At 48.2% G+C, this 21,646-nt stretch overlaps 1 protein-coding gene across 4 annotated transcripts in view; it reads left to right on the top strand.

Annotated features, from left to right (window-relative positions):
- The window catches only part of galnt9 (polypeptide N-acetylgalactosaminyltransferase 9), a 443,197-nt gene that overhangs the window by 344,687 nt on the left and 76,864 nt on the right, over positions 1–21,646 (top strand). For all 4 annotated transcript variants that reach the window (XM_070888122.1, XM_070888121.1, XM_070888120.1 and 1 more), the window contains exon 9: positions 15,986–16,081. In XM_070888122.1, the coding sequence (XP_070744223.1) occupies positions 15,986–16,081 (96 nt within the window). The remainder of the gene's footprint in view (positions 1–15,985; positions 16,082–21,646) is intronic.

Raw genomic sequence — 21,646 nt, 5'->3', positions numbered from 1 at the left:
ATTACACAGCTCTCGAATGCCACACTTGCCTGAGACCTGTCCTTGTATACCTGTCTGGGACAGGTATCCAGTGTCTCCTGCAAGTGCACCCCTGGTGGTAAGGTAAGCTTGTGGTTACAGGTCATATCTAGTTACAGTCATGTATAGCGTGGTAAGATACAGTTATGTACAGTACAGTACATGACAGCGTACAGTTCTGGTCACCATATTTTAAAAAGAATCTAGAGGCACTGGAGAGAGTTGCAGAGAAGATTTACAAGGCTGATACCAGAGGGTATACATATCAGGAAAAGTTTAACAGGCTGGGTCTCTTTTCTCTTCTCTTGAAAAAAGAAGACTGAGGGGTGACCTAATAGAGGTCTTTAAAATTATAAAAGGTTTTGATAGAGTGGATACAGAGAGAGTGTTTTCACTTGTGGGGAAGAGCATAACTAGAGGCCATCAATATGAGATAGTCACCAAGAAACCCAATGGGGAATTCAGGAGAAACTTCTTTACCCAGAGAGTGGTGAGAATGTGGAACTCGCTGCCACAGGGAGGGGTTGAGGTGAATAGTATCGATGCATTTAACGGGAGGCTGGACATATATGAGGGAGAAGGGAATAGAGGGTTATGCGTGATGGGGATAATTCTCCACCTATAGAGCAGGTGGCAGCATCGACCGTGACCGGTTCTGAGGCGGTCGATGGTTGTCCACTGTTTGCGAGGAAGATTTGATCCTTCAGGTTGTACCACGGGGTTGTCGATAAGGAATCCATTCCGTGTGTCGCTGTTCTTCCAAGCATTTCGCCAAAGGTCACCGATGCTGAGGGGAGATCGCTGAAGGGCTTCAGCGATGGTCCAAAATGGCCTTCCATATTTGAGATGGGTTGGTGGTAGGTTGTTCGAATTGGTCTGGATCGACATGTCTGTGCTGGTGTAGTGGTTGTATTCTCTGGAGACGGCATATTCGCGGTGTAGGTGTGGTAGTGCAATGTTTGCAAGCACGGAGAGCCAGGGTGTTGGTGTCGATTAAAGTGTACCGGTGATAATTCTCAGAGTAGAATTCAGCTGGACACCAATGGATTTGACAGGCGGTCTCAATAACCATGCTGGTTTTTACAATAATCCGATAGTTTGATGGTCACCATTACTAAGATTAGTTTTTGATTCCAGATTTATTAAGATAACTAAATTTAATTTCCCTAGCTGCCATGGTGGGAATTGAACTCACGCCCCCAGAACATTAGTCCAGGCCTCTGCATTACTAAAAGTAACCATGATGCTACCATTCCCAAGGTTTGAAATACTCTGCGTGTTCTGCAATCTCAGGGTATGTGAAGGACCATTGGTGTTGTGTAAAAGAAAGAAAGACAGACTTGCATTTCTCGCAATGCGGAGTAGAAGTGTGGAACTATCTCCCTAAAAAAAGGAAGACTTGCATTTATATAGCGCCTTTCATGACCATCGGACATCTCAAAGCGCTTTACAGCCAATGAAGTATTTTTGGAGTGTAGTCACTGTTGTAATGTGGGAAACGCGGTAATAAACACAGTCGATGCTATCTCAGTTAATCATTTTCAATCTGAGATCGCTAGATGTTTGCTGGCCAAAGGTATTAAAGAATATGGAGCCAAGGTGGGCGGATGGTGTTAAGATCAGCCGTGATCCCGTTGAATGGCAGAACAGGCTCGAGGGGCTGAATGGCCTCCTCCCGTCCCTACGTTCCTAAGTGATGCTAATCCCTCCTGAATGGTGATGAGTTAATAGAACTCACATTTTCTGGGTCAGCTCATTTGTATCATTAGCATATATCCTTGGCGGAGGGACCAGGGTCAAATTCGCCAGTTGTTGCCACAGCGAGGTGTGAAATTGGCAACCGAACCGCTACTGCCCGATCTCTGCCTGTTCCCCATGCGTTCCCCCGCCGGTTCTCCGCCCGATCTCCGCCCGTTCCTTTCCCGATCTTTGCCCATTGCCCTCCCATTCCCTGCCCATTGCCCCCCCATTCCCTGCCCGATCTCCGCCCGTTCCCTTCCCGATCACCGCCTGATCCCTGCCCAATGGAAAAGAGTGGTAACTTCCCCCTCCCCAGAAGTCGTGCATATTCCTGGTGCAAACAGCCACCGAGAGGTGTTTGCAGATTATTGCAAAGTGATCGGTTCCTCTCTGATACTTATTTCTCCCCGTATTCCATTTTCAAAACTACTGATCCTAAATAAAATGGGCATAAAGTTTGGCCTTAAGTGAATAAATCGCTGTTGGGGCTTTTAAATGAGCGAATCCACCTTCCTTTTCCCAATGACAGCAACTTGAAATAAACCAGGAGTGAAATCCGGCAGGGATAATGTGCAGATTAAAAATTAATCAGTGCATTTTCTGAAACAGCAGGAATTGAGACTGTAATTTCCATAGTCATGTAATGGCTGCAGGAGGCTGTTTAATTTCCAACCCACATGTACTATTCTGCTGGATGATATTACTGGGTTCAATTCTGTCCAACCAACACCTCAAGCAATGGGGCACATTCACCGTTAGAGTGAATCTATATTTTGCGTTTATAGAGACCGAAAAGAAAAGCAGAAAGACTTGCATTTCTATAGCACCTTTCACGACCACCGGACGTCTCAAAGCGCTTTACAGCCAATGAAGTACTTTTGATGTGTAGTCACTGTTGGAATGTAGACTGGATCGTTCAAGATCCTGAAAATACCCTGGGAGGACAGACGCACCAACGTCAGTGTTCTCGATCAGGCCAATATCCCCAGCATCGAAGCACTGACCAGACTCGACCAACTCCATTGGGCGGGCCACATCGTCCGCATGGCCGACACAAGACTCCTACACGGCAAGCGAGCCCCAGGTGGGCAGAAGAAACGTTACAAGGACACCCTCAAAGCCTCCCTGATAAAGTGCAACATCCCCACCGACACCTGGGAGTCCCTGGCCAAAGACCGCCCTAAGTGGAGGAAGAGCATCCGGGAGGGCGCTGAGCACCTCGAGTCTCGTCGCCGAGAGCATGCAGAAACCAAGCGCAGGCAGCGGAAGGAGCGTGCGGCAAACCAGTCCCACCCACCCTTTCCTCCAACCACTGTCTGTCCCACCTGTGACAGAGACTGTAATTCCCGTATTGGACTGTTCAGTCACCTGAGAACTCACTTTTAGAGTGGAAGCAAGTCTTCCTCGATTCCGAGGGACTGCCTGTGACTGACTGACTGACTGTAGGACTGGATGGCTAACACTGTGCCGATGGGACCAGAACAGTATTAGTTTAGAAAACCCTTTGGGGGAGAAACGTGGGAGCAACCGGTTTGTCGCTAACATTTAAAAGTAGAACAAATTAGTGGCAGGTGCAAATCTTTTTCTACTTAAAAAGAATTCGGGGGTAGTGCACCAGTGGAGCACGAAATCAGACCCTGTACTTCCTTCCTGTGCCGCAAGAGGCAGCAGACGGGGCGGTACGATGGACGGTGCAGAGCTGCCATGTTCAAAGGCCCCTTCCCTTCCTTAAAGGGAAAGGCCATCGCTGCAGGCTCCGCAAAATAAACACTTACCTTCCCCCCCCTGACGGCAGCCCCGATCCGGCCCGGCCCGGCCCGATCATAGAAACATAGAAACATTGAAAATAGGTGCTAGCCCTTCTAGCCTGCACCGCCATTCAATTAGTTCATGGCTGAACATGAAACTTCAGTACCCTCTTCCTGCTTTCACGCCATACCCCTTGATCCCCCGAGTAGTAAGGACTTCATCTAACTCCCTTTTGAATATATTTAGTGAATTGGCCTCAACTACTTTCTGTGGTAGAGAATTCCACAGGTTCACCACTCTCTGGGTGAAGAAGTTTCTCCTCATCTCGGTCCTAAATGGCTTACCCCTTATCCTTAGACTGTGACCCCTGGTTCTGGACTTCCCCAACATTGGGAACATTCTTCCTGCATCCAACCTGTCCAACCCCGTCAGAATTTTAAACGTTTCTATGAGGTCCCCTCTCACTCTTCTGAACTCCAGTGAATACAAGCCCAGTTGATCCAGTCTTTCTTGATAGGTCACTCCCACCATCCCGGGAATCAGTCTGGTGAATCTTCGCTGCACTCCCTCAATAGCAAGAATGTCCTTCCTCAAGTTAGGAGACCAAAACTGTACACAATACTCCAGGTGTGGCCTCACCAAGGCCCTGTACAACTGTAGCAACACCTCCCTGCCCCTGTACTCAAATCCTCTCGCTATGAAGGCCAACATGCCATTTGCTTTCTTAACCGCCTGCTGTACCTGCATGCTAACCTTCAATGACTGATGTACCATGACACCCAGGTCTCGTTGCACCTTCCCTTTTCCTAATCTGTCACCATTCAGATAATAGTCTGTCTCTCTGTTTTTAACCACCAAAGTGGATAACCTCACATTTATCCACATTATACTTCATCTGCCATGCATTTGCCCACTCACCTAACCTATCCAAGTCACTCTGCAGCCTCATAGCATCCTCCTCGCAGCTCACACTGCCACCCAACTTAGTGTCATCCGCAAATTTGGAGATACTACATTTAATCCCCTCGTCTAAATCATTAATGTACAATGTAAACATCTGGGGCCCCAGCACAGAACCTTGCGGTACCCCACTAGTCACTGCCTGCCATTCCGAAAAGTACCCATTTACTCCTACTCTTTGCTTCCTGTCTGACAACCAGTTCTCAATCCACGTCAGCACACTACCCCCAATCCCATGTGCTTTAACTTTGCACATTAATCTCCTGTGTGGGACCTTGTCGAAAGCCTTCTGAAAGTCCAAATATACCACATCAACTGGTTCTCCTTTGTCCACTTTACTGGAAACATCCTCAAAAAATTCCAGAAGATTTGTCAAGCATGATTTCCCTTTCACAAATCCATGCTGACTTGGACCTATCATGTCACCATTTTCCAAATGCGCTGCTATGACATCCTTAATAATTGATTCCATCATTTTACCCACTACTGAGGTCAGGCTGACCGGTCTATAATTCCCTGCTTTCTCTCTCCCTCCTTTTTTAAAAAGTGGGGTTACATTGGCTACCCTCCACTCCATAGGAACTGATCCAGAGTCAATGGAATGTTGGAAAATGACTGTCAACGCATCCGCTATTTCTAAGGCCACCTCCTTAAGTACTCTGGGATGCAGTCCATCAGGCCCTGGGGATTTATCGGCCTTCAATCCCATCAATTTCCCCAACACAATTTCCCGACTAATAAAGATTTCCCTCAGTTCCCCCTCCTTACTAGACCCTCTGACCACTTTTATATCCGGAAGGTTGTTTGTGTCCTCCTCAGTGAATACCGAACCAAAGTACTTGTTCAATTGGTCTGCCATTTCTTTGTTCCCCGTTATGACTTCCCCTGATTCTGACTGCAGGGGACCTACGTTTGTCTTTACTAACCTTTTTCTCTTTACATACCTATAGAAACTTTTGCAATCCGCCTTAATGTTCCCTGCAAGCTTCCTCTCGTACTCCATTTTCCCTGCCCTAATCAAACCCTTTGTCCTCCTCTGCTGAGTTCTAAATTTCTCCCAGTCTCCGGGTTCGCTGCTATTTCTGGCCAATTTGTATGCCATTTCCTTGGATCAGCCCCGTGCACTGCAGCATAGCGGCCACAAACCTGAAAGAGAGCAGCTGCATTTATTTTGTGACTTACCTCGGCCACTGTGCCTTTAATCATCGCACCCCACCCCCCCCCCCACACCTCCCCGTAGCCCGGTCCCCCCAATGCCCCAATGAACACCTCCTACAGCTGTCAGTATTTTCGCCGGGCGATGCTGCGGGCGGGAAGGGGGGGGGGGGTGGGTGGGTTGCGAAACCCAAGTTGGTGTCCGGGGCGTTACCGGGGCGATGTGCACGGTGAGGACATGGCGATCTGCAGGCGAAGGAGATCGGGGCGCAATGCCTTACTGCCGCCGCCAAATTACCGCCGAATATGGCTGGGAGTCGGTAGCTGGTTAGCGCCCCCCGGAGGTGATAATGCGAAGCCAATTTCTCATCCTTTGTATTTTGGTCGCAGGAATTATTGGATCGATCAGTTGTGATGTCCACTTCTTTAAAGGGATATTTATTGAACTAGATCAAAACGAGAGGGCAGTGAAATGCTCGTGGTCAGGATGTTGGCAGGTGCTTCACGCTCGAAGAAAGATAGAAATTTCATCATCATACAGTAAAATAAAAACAAGGTTTTTGCTGATCTCATTTCGAATATTGGACTATGTCATACACCACAAGCAATGTCTCTTATTATCGTTTTACGTATTTCCTCATAACCCTTTTTTATAAATGTTCAAAAGTTCAAAATTGTACAACGGAAGACTAGAAAAGGAAAAACGGAAACGACTGCCACAGGTTTAGGACAGCATTCTCTCCGCTAAGCTGACACCGCTCATTTCCGTAAGTGGTCTGAGCACCTTATGTTCAGGAGTGTGCCCACATTGCCCTGGAATATAGAAGGTGAAGGGGTGATTTAATTGAGGATTTTAAGGAATTGATAGGGTAGACAGAGAGAAACCTTTTCCTGCAGGTGGGGAGAGTCTAGGGTAAGGGGACATAATTATACGTAACAACAGAACCCGCTAGTGATCTGGGCTGGATGCTGGGTCTTTTATCCATCGGCCCTTCTCCAGTCTTTGATGAGGCAGACTATGAAACATTTTAATGAGATGAGGCCTAGGGTTGAAAGAAAAAAAAGACTTGCATTTCTATAGCGCCTTTCACGACCACTAGACGTCTCAAAGTGCTTTACAGCCAACGAAGTACATTTGAAATGCAGTCACTGTTGCAATGCAGGAGGCCAATTTGCACGCAGCAAGCTCCCACAGTCAGCAGTGTGATAATGACGCAGATCACCGGTTCTTTTTTAAGTGATATTGATTGAGGAATAAATATTGGCCAGGACACCGGGGATAACTCCCCTGCTCTTCGAAATACTGCCATGAGATCTTTTACATCCACCTGAGAGGGCAGACGAGGCCTCAGTTTAACATCTCATCTGAAAGATGGCATCTCCGACAGTGCAGCACTCCCTCAGTACTGTCCTTCTGACAGTGCGGCGCTCCGTCAGTACTACCCCTCCGACAGTGCGGTGCTCCCTCAGTACTACCCCTCTGACAGTGCGGTGCTCCCTCAGCACTGCCCCTCCGACAGTGCGGCGCTCCCTCAGCACTGCCCCTCCGACAGTGCGGAGCTCCCTCAGCACTGCCCCTCCGACAGTGCGGCGCTCCCTCAGCACTGCCCCTCCGACAGTGCGGCGCTCCCTCAGCACTGCCCCTCCGACAGTGTGGCGCTCCCTCAGCACTGCCCCTCCGACAGTGCGGCGCTCCCTCAGTACTGCCCCTCCGACAGTGCGGCGCTCCCTCAGCACTGCCCCTCCGACAGTGCGGTGCTCCCTCAGCCCTGCCCCTCCGACAGTGCGGTGCTCCCTCAGCACTGCCCCTCCGACAGTGCGGTGCTCCCTCAGCACTGCCCCTCCGACAGTGCGGTGCTCCCTCAGCACTGCCCCTCCGACAGTGCGGCGCTCCCTTAGCACTGCACTGGGGGTGTCAGCCTGGATTTATGTCTCTGGAGTGGGATTTGAACCCATGACTACCTGATTCATGAGTGTTACCCACTGAGCCACAGCTGACACAGCTAATTCCTTAAGAGACTTTATTTTATAGACAGCCAGCGATCTACAGATCAGTCAAAGCAAACCCCATTGCCCTCACTCAATCTTACTTATCTCCAGAAAATGGCCTCAAACACCTTAATTTCCAGTTCCAGTGGTTAGGCTTACTTGAGGATCAGCTGTGGTTCAGTGAGCAGCACTCTCGCCTCTGAGTCAGAAGGTTGTGGGTTCAAGTCCCACTCCAGGGACTTGAGCACAAAAATCTACGCTGACACTCCCAGTGCAGTGCTGAGGGAGTGCTGCACTGTTGGTGATGCCATCTCTCAGATGAGATTAAACCGAGGTGCTGTCTGCTCTCTCAAGTGGATGTAAAAGATCCCACGGCACTATTTCAAAGAAGAGCAGGGGAGCTATCCCTGGAGTCCTGACCAATTTTTATCCCTCAATCAATAGCACTTTTTAAAAAAAAAAACAGATTATCTGGTCTTTCTCACCATTGCTGTTTGTGCGAGCTCTCTGTGTGCAAATTAGCTGCAGACTTTCATAAGAACATAACATAAGAATTAGGAGCAGGAGTCGGCCCCTCGAGCCCGCTCCGCCATTCAATAAGATCATGGCTGATCTGATCATCGACCTCAACTCCACTTTCCCGCCCAATCTCCATATCCCTTGATTCCCCTAAACTCCAAAAATCGATCTCTGTCCAAAGACTGAGCCTCCACAGCCCTCTGTGGTAGAGAATTCCAAAGATTCACCACCCTCTGAGTGAAGATAGTGTGAAGCACTTTGTTGGACCTGGAGCCCAATCTACATTTCACAGCTCTGCTGCGCTGTGAGTCCAGTTGCCTTTCTCGGTACATTTATTTTACTTGTAAGGTTCTGTAATGTAAATCACAACGAGAGCCCCTGTTGAGCCCAGGCCAGAAATGGTGACGACCGTAAAGGTGGAAAGGGCCCGCGGAAAAGAGTTGGCCTTGCCCGAGATCATTCGGAACCGTGTTTAGTTTCTGCTTTGATGGTTTTGCTCCCAGGCCGCTCGCTGCTCCTTTAATGGCCCCGACCTGCTGCTGGTGTTCTCACTAACTCACTAGCTCTGTCAAGCCCCGTGTGGTGGCTGGTGTGCAACGGTCACCCCACGTTAAAAAAATCCACCCACAGGCATCTTCCACCCTTCAACATGTAGATCGGGATCCGGAACATTAGGTCCTTCATTGAAACCCCTGTGCACTCATCCTTTTTTAGCGTGGAAGCAAGTCATCCTCGTTTCGAGGGACCGCCTATGATGGATGATGATGGTTTTCGAATAAAAGATCTACCTCTTGTGAGTGGGCACTATGTCCCAAGCCACGCTACTCTGCTGACGGACTCTCTGAAGGGGAACTGAAGGGTACTTTCCTGAGAGAACGGTGTTCTTAAAATAACCTGAGCAAAGCTTTCACTTTTTAGCTTGCTGATGGTTTCATAAAATGCCTCCTTCTCCTTTTCCCATGCTTTATGTGTTCAGACTGGCTTCCGACTTCAGCCCCGTGCATTAAAAGTGATGTTAATGCAACTGAATAATCAAGTAGCTAAAATACTTTCAGCACTGGGGAATGGGACACGGTTCTATTTTGGGCACCTAGCAACTGGAGACATGTCTCGGTGAAGTAGAGCATGATGAGGTACAGAGTAAAGTTGCCTCTGCTGCGGCAGTAAGGCTGTTCCTAAAACTCATCGCCCGCCCTTGTGGCCTCTCTCTGTGAGATTGCTATTTTGCTGGACAGCGGTGTGCTGTGGGGCCACATCACAGAATGACAGTCGGAGCCCATTCGGCCCATCGTTGCCTGTGCCGGCTCTGTGACAGAGCGATCCAATCAGTCCCACTCCCCCCCCCCCCCCCTTTCCCACAGCCCCGGCACATTTCCCCCCTTCAAGTAGTTATCCAATTCCCGTTTGAAAGTAACCACTGAATCTTTCAGCATCTACAGCATCTTTCAGGCAACGGGTTCCCGCTCACACCCATTTGGTGGATAAAAGAATTTCTCCTAGTCTCCCCCTCTGGCTCTTTTGTCAATTATTTTAAAATCCGTGTCCTTGGGTTACCCGGCCTCCTGCTACTGGAAACAGTTTTTCCCTGTGTACTCTATCAGAGCCAATCATCATTTTGAACACCTCAATTAGAATAAGGGGCCGCCCATTTAAAACTGAGATGAGGAGGAATTTCTTCTCTCAGTGGGTTGTGAATCTGTGGAATTCGCTGCCTCAGAGAGCTGTGGAGGCTGGGCCGTTGAATAAATTTAAGACAGAAATAGACAGTTTCTTAAGTGATAAGGGGATAAGGGGTTATGGGGAGCGGGCAGGGAAGTGAACCTGAGTCCATGATCGGATCAGCCATGATCGTATTAAATGGCGGAGCAGGCTTGAGGGGCCGTATGGCCTATTCCTGCTCCTATTTCTTATTAATTAAATCTCCCCTTAACCTTCTGTGCTCCAAGGAGAACAATCCCAACTTCTCCGGTCTCTCCATGTAACATAAGAACATAAGAATTAGGAACAGGAGTAGGCCATCTAGCCCCTCGAGCCTGCTCCGCTATTCAAAAAGATCATGGCTGATCTGGCCGTGGACTCAGCTCCACTTACCCGCCCTCTCCCCGTAACCCTTAATTCCCTCATTGGTTAAAAATCTATCTATCTGTGAGCGTCGGGAGCAGCGTCGGGAGTCCGTTGGTGAGGCCTATAAAAGTCACAGCAGGGAGTCCGGGGCCCAGTGTCGGCGGCAGTCGAGAGCAGAGTCGAGGAGGTCCGACGGTGAGGCCTATAAAAGGCACAGCAGGGAGTCTGGGGCCTAGCGTCGGGAGTCCGTTGGAGAGGCCTATAAAAGGCGTGACTTATGCAGCTACAGGGAGAAGGCAAAAAAGAAGTAGAAAGAAACAGAAAGGTGACGTCACAGCCAAGGGGGTGAGTGATTGGCTGGTGATTGGTGAGTAGTTTTTCTTTTTTCTCTTCTATAACAGTGAGTAACCTTTAGCATTGTTGTTGCTTATCTAAGGGTTAAGTCATGGCAGGACAGCTCGGTCACGTGTCATGCTCCTCCTGTACCATGTGGGAACTCAGGGACACTTCCGGTGTTCCTGACGACTACGAGTGCGGGAAGTGTATCTGCCTCCAGCTCCTGACGGACCGCGTAGTGGAGTTGGAGCTGAGGGTGGATTCACTCTGGAGCATCCACGATGCTGAGAATGACGTGAGTAGCACGTATAGCGAGTTGGTTGTACCGCAGGGAAAGGGTCCACAGCCAGATAGGGAATGGAAGACCAGCAGGAAGAGCAGTGCAAGGAAGGTAGTGTAGGGGTCCCCTGTGGTCATCCCCCTGCAAAGCAGATACACCGCTTTGAGTACTGTTGGGGGGGATGACTCATCAGGGGAGGACAGCAGCAGCCAAGTTCATGGCACCGTGGCTGGCTCTGCTGCACAGGAGGGCAGGAAAAAGAGTGGGAGAGCGATAGTGATAGGCGATTCAATTGTAAGGGGAATAGATAGGCGTTTCTGCGGCCGCAACCGAGACTCCAGGATGGTATGTTGCCTCCCTGGTGCAAGGGTCAAGGATGTCTCGGAGCTGTTGCAGGACATTCTAAAAAGGGAGGGTGAACAGCCAGTTGTCGTGGTGCACATTGGTACCAACGACATCGGTAAAAAAACGGGATGAGGTTCTACGAAACGAATTTAAGGAGCTAGGAGCTAAATTAAAAAGTAGGACCTCAAAAGTAGTAATCTCTGGATTGCTACCAGTGCCACGTGCTACTCAGAGTAGGAATCACAGGATAGCGCAGATGAATACGTGGCTTGAGCAGTGGTGCAGCAGGGAGGGATTCAAATTCCTGGGGCATTGGAACCGGTTCTGGTGGGACCAGTACAAACCGGACGGTGTGCACCTGGGCAGGACCGAAACCAATGTCCTAGGAGGAGTGTTTGCTAGTGCTGTTGGGGAGGAGTTAAACTAATATGGCAGGGGGATGGGAACCAATGCAGGGAGACAGAGGGAAACAAAAAGGAGACAGAAAGGAGATGAGGAAAAGTGGAGGGCAGAGAAACCCAAGGCAAAGAACAAAAAGGGCCACTGTACAGCAAAATTCTAAAAGGACAAAAGGTGTTAAAAAAACAAGTCTGAAGGCTTTGTGTCTTAATGCAAGGAGTATCCGTAATAAGGTGGATGAGTTAACTATGCAAATAGATGTTAACAAATATGATGTGATTGGGATTACAGAGACGTGGCTCCAGGATGATCAGGGCTGGGAACTCAACATCCAGGGGTATTCAACATTCAGGATAGAATAAAAGGAAAAGGAGGTGGGGTAGCATTGCTGGTTAAAGAGGAGATTAATGCAATAGTTAGGAAAGACATTAGCTTGGATGATGTGGAATCTATATGGGTAGAGCTGCAGAACACCAAAGGGCAAAAAACGTACAGACCTCCAAACAGTAGTAGTGATGTTGGGGAGGGCATCAAACAGGAAATTAGGGGTGCGTGCAATAAAGGTGCAGCAGTTATAATGGGTGACTTTAATATGCACATAGATTGGGCTAACCAAACTGGAAGCAATACGGTGGAGGAGGATTTCCTGGAGTGCATAAGGAATGGTTTTCTAGACCAATATGTCGAGGAACCAACTAGGGGGGAGGCCATCTTAGATTGGGTGTTGTGTAATGAGAGAGGATTAATTAGCAATCTCGTTGTGCGAGGCCCCTTGGGGAAGAGTGACCATAATATGGTGGAATTCTGCATTAGGATGGAGAATGAAACAGTTAATTCAGAGACCATGGTCCAGAACTTAAAGAAGGGTAACTTTGAAGGTATGAGGCGTGAATTGGCTAGGATAGATTGGCGAATGATACTTAAGGGGTTGACTGTGGATGGGCAATGGCAGACATTTAGAGACCGCATGGATGAACTACAATAATTGTACATTCCTGTCTGGCGTAAAAATAAAAAAGGGAAGGTGGCTCGACCATGGCTATCAAGGGAAATAAGGGATAGTATTAAAGCCAAGGAAGTGGCATATAAATTGTCCAGAAATAGCAGCGAACCCGGGGACTGGGAGAAATTTAGAACTCAGCAGAGGAGGACAAAGGGTTTGATTAGGGCAGGGAAAATGGAGTACGAGAAGAAGCTTGCAGGAAACATTAAGACGGATTGCAAAAGTTTCTGTAGATATGTAAAGAGAAAAAGGTTAGTAAAGACAAACGTAGGTCCCCTGCAGTCAGAATCAGGGGAAGTCATAACGGGGAACAAAGAAATGGCAGACCAATTGAACAAGTACTTTGGTTCGGTATTCACTAAGGAGGACACAAACAACCTTCCGGATATAAAAGGGGTCAGAGACTCTCGTAAGGAGGAGGAACTGAGGGAAATCCTTATTGTCGGGAAATTGTGTTGGGGAAATTGATGTGATTGAAGGCCGATAAATCCCCAGGGCCTGATGGACTGCATCCCAGAGTACTTAAGGAGGTGGCCTTGGAAATAGCGGATGCATTGACAGTCATTTTCCAACATTCCATTGACTCTGGATCAGTTCTTATCGAGTGGAGGGTAGCCAATGTAACCCCACTTTTTAAAAAAGGAGGGAGAGAGAAAGCAGGGAATTATCGACCAGTCAGCCTGACATCGGTAGTGGGTAAAATGATGGAATCAATTATTAAGGATGTCATAGCAGTGCATTTGGAAAGAGGTGACATGATAGGTCCAAGTCAGCATGGATTTGTGAAAGGGAAATCATGCTTAACAAATCTTCTGGAATTTTTTGAGGATGTTTCCAGTAGAGTAGACAGGGGAGAACCAGTTGATGTGGTGTATTTGGACTTTCAGAAGGCTTTCGACAAGGTCCCACACAAGAGATTAATGTGCAAAGTTAAAGCACATGGGATTGGGGGTAGTGTGCTGACATGGATTGAGAACTGGTTGTCAGACAGGAAGCAAAGAGTAGGAGTAAATGGGTACTTTTCAGAATGGCAGGCAGTGACTAGTGGGGTACCGCAAGGTTCTGTGCTGGGGCCCCAGCTGTTTATACTGTACATTAATGATTTAGACGAGGGGATTAAATGTAGTATCTCCAAATTTGCGGATGATACTAAGTTGGGTGGCAGTGTGAGCTGCGAGGAGGATGCTATGAGGCTGCAGAGCGACTTGGATAGGTTAGGTGAGTGGGCAAATGCATGGCAGATGAAGTATAATGTGGATAAATGTGAGGTTATCCACTTTGGTGGTAAAAACAGAGAGACAGACTATTATCTGAATGGTGACAGATTAGGAAAAGGGAAGGTGCAACGAGACCTGGGTGTCATGGTACATCAGTCATTGAAGGTTGGCATGCAGATACAGCAGGCGGTTAAGAAAGCAAATGGCATGTTGGCCTTCATAACGAGGGGATTTGAGTACAGGGGCAGGGAGGTGTTGCTACAGTTGTACAGGGCCTTGGTGAGGCCACACCTGGAGTATTGTGTACAGTTTTGGTCTCCTAACCTGAGGAAGGACATTCTTGCTATTGAGGGAGTGCAGCGAAGGTTCACCAGTCTGATTCCCGGGATGGCGGGACTGACCTATCAAGAAAGACTGGATCAACTGGGCTTGTATTCACTGGAGTTCAGAAGAATGAGAGGGGACCTCATAGAAACGTTTAAAATTCTGATGGGTTTAGACAGGTTAGATGCAGGAAGAATGTTCCCAATGTTGGGGAAGTCCAGAACCAGGGGACACAGTCTAAGAATAAGGGGTAAGCCATTTAGGACCGAGATGAAGAGAAACTTCTTCACCCAGAGAGTGGTGAACCTGTGGAATTCTCTACCACAGAAAGTAGTTGAGGCCAATTCACTAAATATATTCAAAAAGGAGTTAGATGAAGTCCTTACTACTCGGGGGATCAAGGGGTATGGTGAGAAAGCAGGAATGGGGTACTGAAGTTGCATGTTCAGCCATGAACTCATTGAATGGCGGTACAGGCTAGAAGGGCCGAATGGCCTGCTCCTGCACCTGTTTTCTATGTTTCTATGTCTATGTTTCTATGTTAATGAGCTAGCCTCAACTGCTTCCTTGGGCAGAGAATTCCACAGATTCACAACCCTCTGGGAGAAGAAATTCCTTCTCAACTCGGTTTTAAATTGGCACCTCCGTATTTTGAGGCTGTGCCCCCTAGTTCTAGTCTCCCCGACCAGTGGAAACAACTGAAGTCCCTCATCCCCAGAACTATTCCAATAAATCTCCTCTGTCCCCTCTCCAAGGCCTTGACATCCTGCCTAAAGTTTGGGACCCAGAATGTGGAACTCGCTGCCACAGGGAGTGGTTGAGACGAATAGCAGAGATACATTTAAAGGGAGGCTAAATAAAAGCATGTGGGAGAAAGGAATAGAAGGATATGGTGATGGGGTGAGATGGAGAGGGGTGGGAGGGGGCTGGTGTGGAGCATAAACCCCGGCACGGACCCGTGGGGCCCAATGGCCTGTTCCTGGGCTGTACATTCTAGAAAGAAAAAAAGACTTGCATTTATATAGCGCCTTTCACGACCACCAGACGTCCCAAGGCTCTTTACAGCCAATGACGTAGTTTTGGAGTGTAGTCACTGTTGTAATGTAGGAAACGCGGCAACCAACTTGCGCACAGCAAGCTTCCACACAGAGCAATGTGATAATGAGCAGATAATCTATTTTAGTAATGTTGGTTGAGGGATAACTATTGGCCCCAGGACACCGGGGAGAACTCCCCTGCTCTTCTTCGAAATAGTGGGCGTTGGATCTTTTACATCCACCTGAGAGAGCAGACGGGACCTCAGTTTAACGTCTCATCCGAAAGACGGCACCTCCGACAACGCGGCACTCCCTCAGTGCTGTCCCTCCAACAGTGCAGTGCTCCCTCAGTACTGCCCCTCCGACAATACAGCACTCCCTCACTACTGCCTCTCCAACAGATCAGCATTCCCTCAGTACTGCCCCTCCGACAGTGCAGCGCTCCCTCGGCACTGCCCCTCCGACAGTTCAGCGCTCCTTCAGCACTGCACTGGGAGTGGCAGCCTATGTTTTTGTGCTCAAGTCTCTGGAGTGGGACCTGAACCCACGACCTTCTGACCCCGAGGCGAGTGCTGCCCACTGAGTCACGGCTGACACCGTGTAATTCTAATGGAACAGTTCCTTATTTTGATAGGACACGCCACTGAAATTGCATTTTCTCCCATGACCTCATGACCTGCAAAATATTTCCGGCCAGCAAATTGCTCCTGACCAGTGGTTAGTTCTGCTGTAAAATGCAAATGGAGTTGGTAAATGAGCAGCTCCGAACTTTAGCAAGAAGGCCTTTCGTGGGCCTTCAGTAAGATGTCTGTGGCTTTATTTTGACCGTCAACTCTTTTTCATCCAATAGGTGCGGAACAGCAAAGCGAGCGGCTATTGTTTGGACCAAGGCTCAGAGGAGGATGATAGAGCTATTCTATACCCTTGCCACGGCATGACCTCACAGGTAGGAACGCCATTTGTTCCATGCACAGCTCCATCATTGTATTTAAAACGTGCAGAAGAGAGCTCTTCACTCAGTCTTTGTGATATTTGATAAAAGAAATATCTTTTCAAAGGTATGTCTCATGTCAAATTGGATATTTTTACTTCAGACCTGAGAACATAATTCTGGAGCCAGTCAATGCACATTATGAAAACCTTCGAATCCAATTTTTTTTTAATTCATTCACGGGATGTGGGCATCGCTGGCAAGGGCAGAATTTATTGCCCATCCCTAATTTCCCTTGAGCTACTGAGTGTCTCACTGGGCCATTTCAGAGGGCAATTATAAGTCAACCACATTGGTGTGGGTCTGGAGTCACATATAGGCCCAGACCGGGAAAGGGCGGCAGATTTCCTTCCCTAAAGGGCATCAGTGAACCAGATAGGTTTCTACGACAATCCGGTAGTTTCATGGTCAACATTACTAGCTTTTATATTCCAGATTTATTTAATTATCGGAATTTAAATTCCCCAGCTGCCGCGGTGGGATTTGAACTCCTAATCATTAGTCCAGGCCTCGGGATTACTGTATGTAAGCAAAATACCGCAGATGCTAGAATCTGAAATAAAAACAGAAAATGCTGGAAATCTCAGCGGGTCAGGCAGCATCTGTGGAGAGAACCAGTGTTAACGTTTCAGGTCTGTGTTATATTTTCAGTAACTCACAGAAACACACACAACCTTAAGATGGCAGAACATACTGGAACTCACCAGATGACCTGTTCCCTTTATTATAAACAGCACTGTCTGCAGTGCCACAGGAGTCCACAGGTGCAGCTATATATATTACACTTCTCCCTCCTTAATGAAGAAGTAATTATAACAAACAATCATCATACATAACTTGCATGGTTATACATAACAAAAGATATGGACTTATTTTGCCATATTTGCAAATCAAGCTTCACCATTTGTTTTCTGTTTCAAAGCGGATACCTTCGCTCTCGAACAGAACTTTCCAAACATTGTGTCGAATTTAAACTCATTCGAGGCTGATCCTGAGGAAAGTTTTCCTCCAAGGGATGTCCCTGATTTCCATTTGAACTCTCTCTAACTTCAGACTGTTTGTCTACCTGACTCGGACTCGGACTTAAATTCTGACTTTCTCTTTGATTTGTTTCCAGTACATTGGATGTAGGATTTGCTACTGGTGTATCAAAACTATCTGATGAGTCAGAAATAATTGAATCATTTCCACCTTCAACTCCTTCCATGTCTGTAGGTAAAATATGATCCATGTGAACAAACCTAACCTGTCCATGATCAAACATCTTGACCAAATATGTGCGAGGACCACATATCTTCACCACTCTTCCTGGTAACCACTTTAACCATTTACTCTCACCTTCTGATTTAATTTCATACTTCTCTCTTTTACTCTACCTCTATCACGATTCTCTTTCTGTCTTAATTGTGTCTCCTCTTCGGAATGTGCCAAGTTTGGTTTAACAATGAGAATCTGGTTGTGGCTGTCGTTTGAGGAACAACTCTGCTGGTGTTCTACCAGTAGTTGTGTGAGGAGTATTATGATATGAAATTAGAAAATTAGCCAGTTTGTGGTCCAAGGACAGCTGACGTTTCCATGGATTTGGATCCAACATTTCTTTGATGAGGTCACGTTTTACAATTTGTACAGTGCGCTCTGCTCCACCATTCGAAGCAGGGTGGTACGGTGGAATCTTGGTATGTTTCACCCCATTTTTGCTCATGAACTGTGCAAATTCTTCTGAACAAAATTGTGGTCCATTCTCAGAAACAATTTCTTCTGGGAGGCCAAATGAAGAAAATAATTTTTGTAAAATGTCTAATGTTTTACTTGTTGTTATTTTCCAAATTGGAAACACCTCAACCCACTTCGAATGGCTATCAATCACAATGAACAATTGTTGTCCTGCTAGCTCAGCAAAATCGATATGTAGCCTTTGCCACACCCTGGGAGGCCATTTCCATGGCTGTAATGGTACTGGTGGTGGTTGCTTGCTTACCGATTGACATGTCGTACACTGACTGACGATGTACTCTATGGGCTAAAACATCCACTTTTGCGCTTATCGCCCAAAAATGGGCGTTATTTCCGACGGTGGGTGTTAAAAAAGGGTTTTCAGATCACCGGCTTCTCGCCCATTCTCAAAACACCTAGTTTCTGTTTTTGAAAATGGGCGTACTGCGAGCGATATCAAATGGGCAGTAGCGTATAATTTTTTGACCTTCTGCCGTAAAGTGTGGCCATCCTTAGCAACGGCATGGCAACGCTCGATTCCCTCGAATTAGGAGGTCAAGGGTCACCATGACATGCGCAGAAGAGGAGACAGAGAGAGAGGGAGCTCAGAGGCACTGAAAGCGTGTGTGGCTGTGGTGTGTGCTTGTTTGGCTGTTGTGGGAGGCACTAGGGAGATTCACCAGCAGCAAAAAGCCCTCTAAGCACCAAGAACATAGTTGGCACTGAGTTTTTGTCCAACAAATAAGATATAACATGGAAGAGATGGAGGAGGCCCTGGAGCTGGTAGCCAGGAACACTGGAGGCAGAGGGCTCCCAGTGGTCCCAGAGTGCCGCACTGCACCCCAAGGTGACGCACCCCCATTGCCAACCACACATGAGCAACATCTTGCTTCTGGCTCGGAGCACGTTCCCACCTCGGGACCGTCCTCTCCCGTATCCGTCCAAGCAGCGTTTCGGCCATCACCACCCCCCCCCCCCCAAATGAAGCATCACCTGAGGACCTCCTCGGCCAGGTGACTTGGAGTCAGGAGGAGAAGGGGAAGGGGTAGAGGTGGGGAAGAGAAGCGGGGAGGTGGGGGGAAGGGTTGGTTTGTACAGAACTGCTGATGATTTCAGACTAGTGTTTGTTTTAAATGTTTTTTATTTAACAAAACCTTGCAGCACATTGGCTCAGATAGCTGCACCATTACACGCTGGTGATACCTTAACATCAAAGGGTATAATCACACTTGACTTCAATCAGCTTAAACTTTAACTGTCACCAAAGCGATGACCACCATTGATGTATGACCTGCACACCCAGCAGTGTGTCAGCCTTGTATATAACACCAACGTTCTTTCAGGCAAAGCGATCATTGATGAGCTCCTGACGTAAGGCTCTTGCAGCTATCATGTCACCATGGGCCCTTGCATGCGGTCTACAGGGGGTGGGGGCATCGCTTCAGCGTCTGCCTCCTCGTCCTCCTCTTCCTCTCTCTGGTGAGGTGGACTGTCAGACTCATCGGGCAATTCTTGTCCCCTCCTGATAGCCAAGTTGTGTAGCATGGAGCACACCATCACGAATTAAGCTACTTGCTCAGGGTGATATTGGAGCTCGCCTCCTGAGTGGTCCAGGCATCTAAAGCGCTGCTTCAGCACTCCAATGGTTTTCTCCATGATATTACGAGTTGCTCTGTGGCTCTCGTTATATCGCCTCTCGGCCTCGGTGTGGGTGTCACGTAGGGGGGTCATCAGCCAGGTGGCGAGGCCAGATCCTTTGTCACCAAGCATCCAGCATTGACCTTGTGGCTGATTGTTAAACAAGTCAGATACAGTGCTCTCACACAGGATGTGAGCATTATGGATGCTGCTCGGAAATTGAGCATTTGTTGCAATACACACCCGATGCCGTATGACGACGCATCACATGCTAGTACCAAACGCTTACATGGATCATACAACACAAGCAATTTGTTTGAGCATAACAATTTTCTCGCTTTTATAAAGGCATTTTCTTGGCTTTTGCCCCAAACCCATTCGCCCCCTTTTCGTAGTAAGACATGTAATGGTTCTAACAGTGTGCTGAGACCCGGTAAGAAGTTACCAAAGTAGTTCAGGAGTCCCAGAAACGATCGCAGCTCCGTCACGTTCTGTGGCCTCGGTGCGTTCTCGATTGTCTCCGTCTTCGCATTAGTGGGCCTGATGCCGTCCGCCGCAATCCTCCTTCTCAGGAACTCCACTTTAGGCACCAGCAAAACACACTTCGAGTATTTCAACCTGAGCCCCACGCGGTTGAGTCGACTAAGAACCTCCTCCAGGTTCTGCAGATGCTCGACTGTGTTCCGACCTATGACCAAGATGTCGTCCTGGAAGACCACGGTGTGCTGGACCGACTTCAGTAAACTTTCCATGTTTCTCTGGAATATCGCCGCCGCTGATCGGATTCCAAACGGGCATCTGTTATAAACAAAAAGACCTTTGTGCGTGTTGATGTAGGTGAGGGCCTTCGATGATTTCTCCAGTTCCTGCGTCATGTAGGCTGAAGTCAGATCCAGCTTCGTGAACGTCTTTCCTCCCGCCAGCGTTGCAAAGAGGTCGTCGGCCTTTGGTAGTGGGTATTGGTCCTGCAGGGAAAAACGATTGATAGTTACTTTGTAATCGCCACAGATTCTGACAGTGCGTCTCCCTTGAGGACTGGGACGATGGGACTGGCACACTCGCTGAACTCGATCGGGGAAATGATGCCCTCTCGAGCTCGATCTCTACCCTTTCTCTCATCATGTACGGTACTGCGCTCGCCTTGTGATGGACGGGTCGCGCCCCCAGAATTAGGTCGATCTGCACTTTTGCTCCTTGGAATTTCCCGATGCCTGGTTCAAACAGCGAAGGAAATTTGTTTAAGACCTGGGCACACGAACTGTCGCCAGCGGGCGATAGCGCTCAGATGTCATCCCAGTTCCAGCGTATCTTTCCCAGCTAGCTCCTGCCGAGCAGCGTGGGACCATCGCCCGGACTATTATCTGAATGGTGACAGATTAGGAAAAGGGGAGGTGCAACGAGACCTGGGTGTCATGGTACATCAGTCATTGAAGGTTGGCATGCAGGTGCAGCAGGCGGTTAAGAAAGCAAATGGCATGTTGGCCTTCATAGCGAGGGGATTTGAGTACAGGGGCAGGGAGGTGTTGCTACAGTTGTACAGGGCATTGGTGAGGCCACACCTGGAGTATTGTGTACAGTTTTGGTCTCCTAACCTGAGGAAGGACATTCTTGCTATTGAGGGAGTGCAGCGAAGGTTCACCAGACTGATTCCCGGGATGGCGGGACTGACCTATCAAGAAAGACTGGATCAACTGGGCTTGTATTCACTGGAGTTCAGAAGAATGAGAGGGGACCTCATAGAAACATTTAAAATTCTGACGGGGTTGGACAGGTTAGATGCAGGAAGAATGTTCCCAATGTTGGGGAAGTCCAGAACCAGAGGTCACAGTCTAAAGATAAGGGGTAAGCCATTTAGGACCGAGATGCGGAGGAACTTCTTCACCCAGAGAGTGGTGAACCTGTGGAATTCTCTACCACAGAAAGTTGTTGAGGCCAATTCACTAAATATATTCAAAATGGAGTTAGATGAGGTCCTTACTACTAGGGGGATCAAGGGGTATGGCGAGAAAGCAGGAATGGGGTACTGAAGTTGAATGTTCAGCCATGAACTCAGTGAATGGCGGTGCAGGCTAGAAGAGCCGAATGGCCTACTCCTGCACCTATTTTCTATGTTACTACCCAGAGTGGTAGCTTGTGCACCGCTCCATCGTAGGAGACCTTTACGGTAGC

This window comes from Pristiophorus japonicus, chromosome 8 (genome assembly GCF_044704955.1).
Source record: "Pristiophorus japonicus isolate sPriJap1 chromosome 8, sPriJap1.hap1, whole genome shotgun sequence".
Taxonomy (NCBI): domain Eukaryota; kingdom Metazoa; phylum Chordata; class Chondrichthyes; family Pristiophoridae; genus Pristiophorus; species Pristiophorus japonicus.
This window is presented reverse-complemented; position numbering and strand designations above follow the sequence as displayed.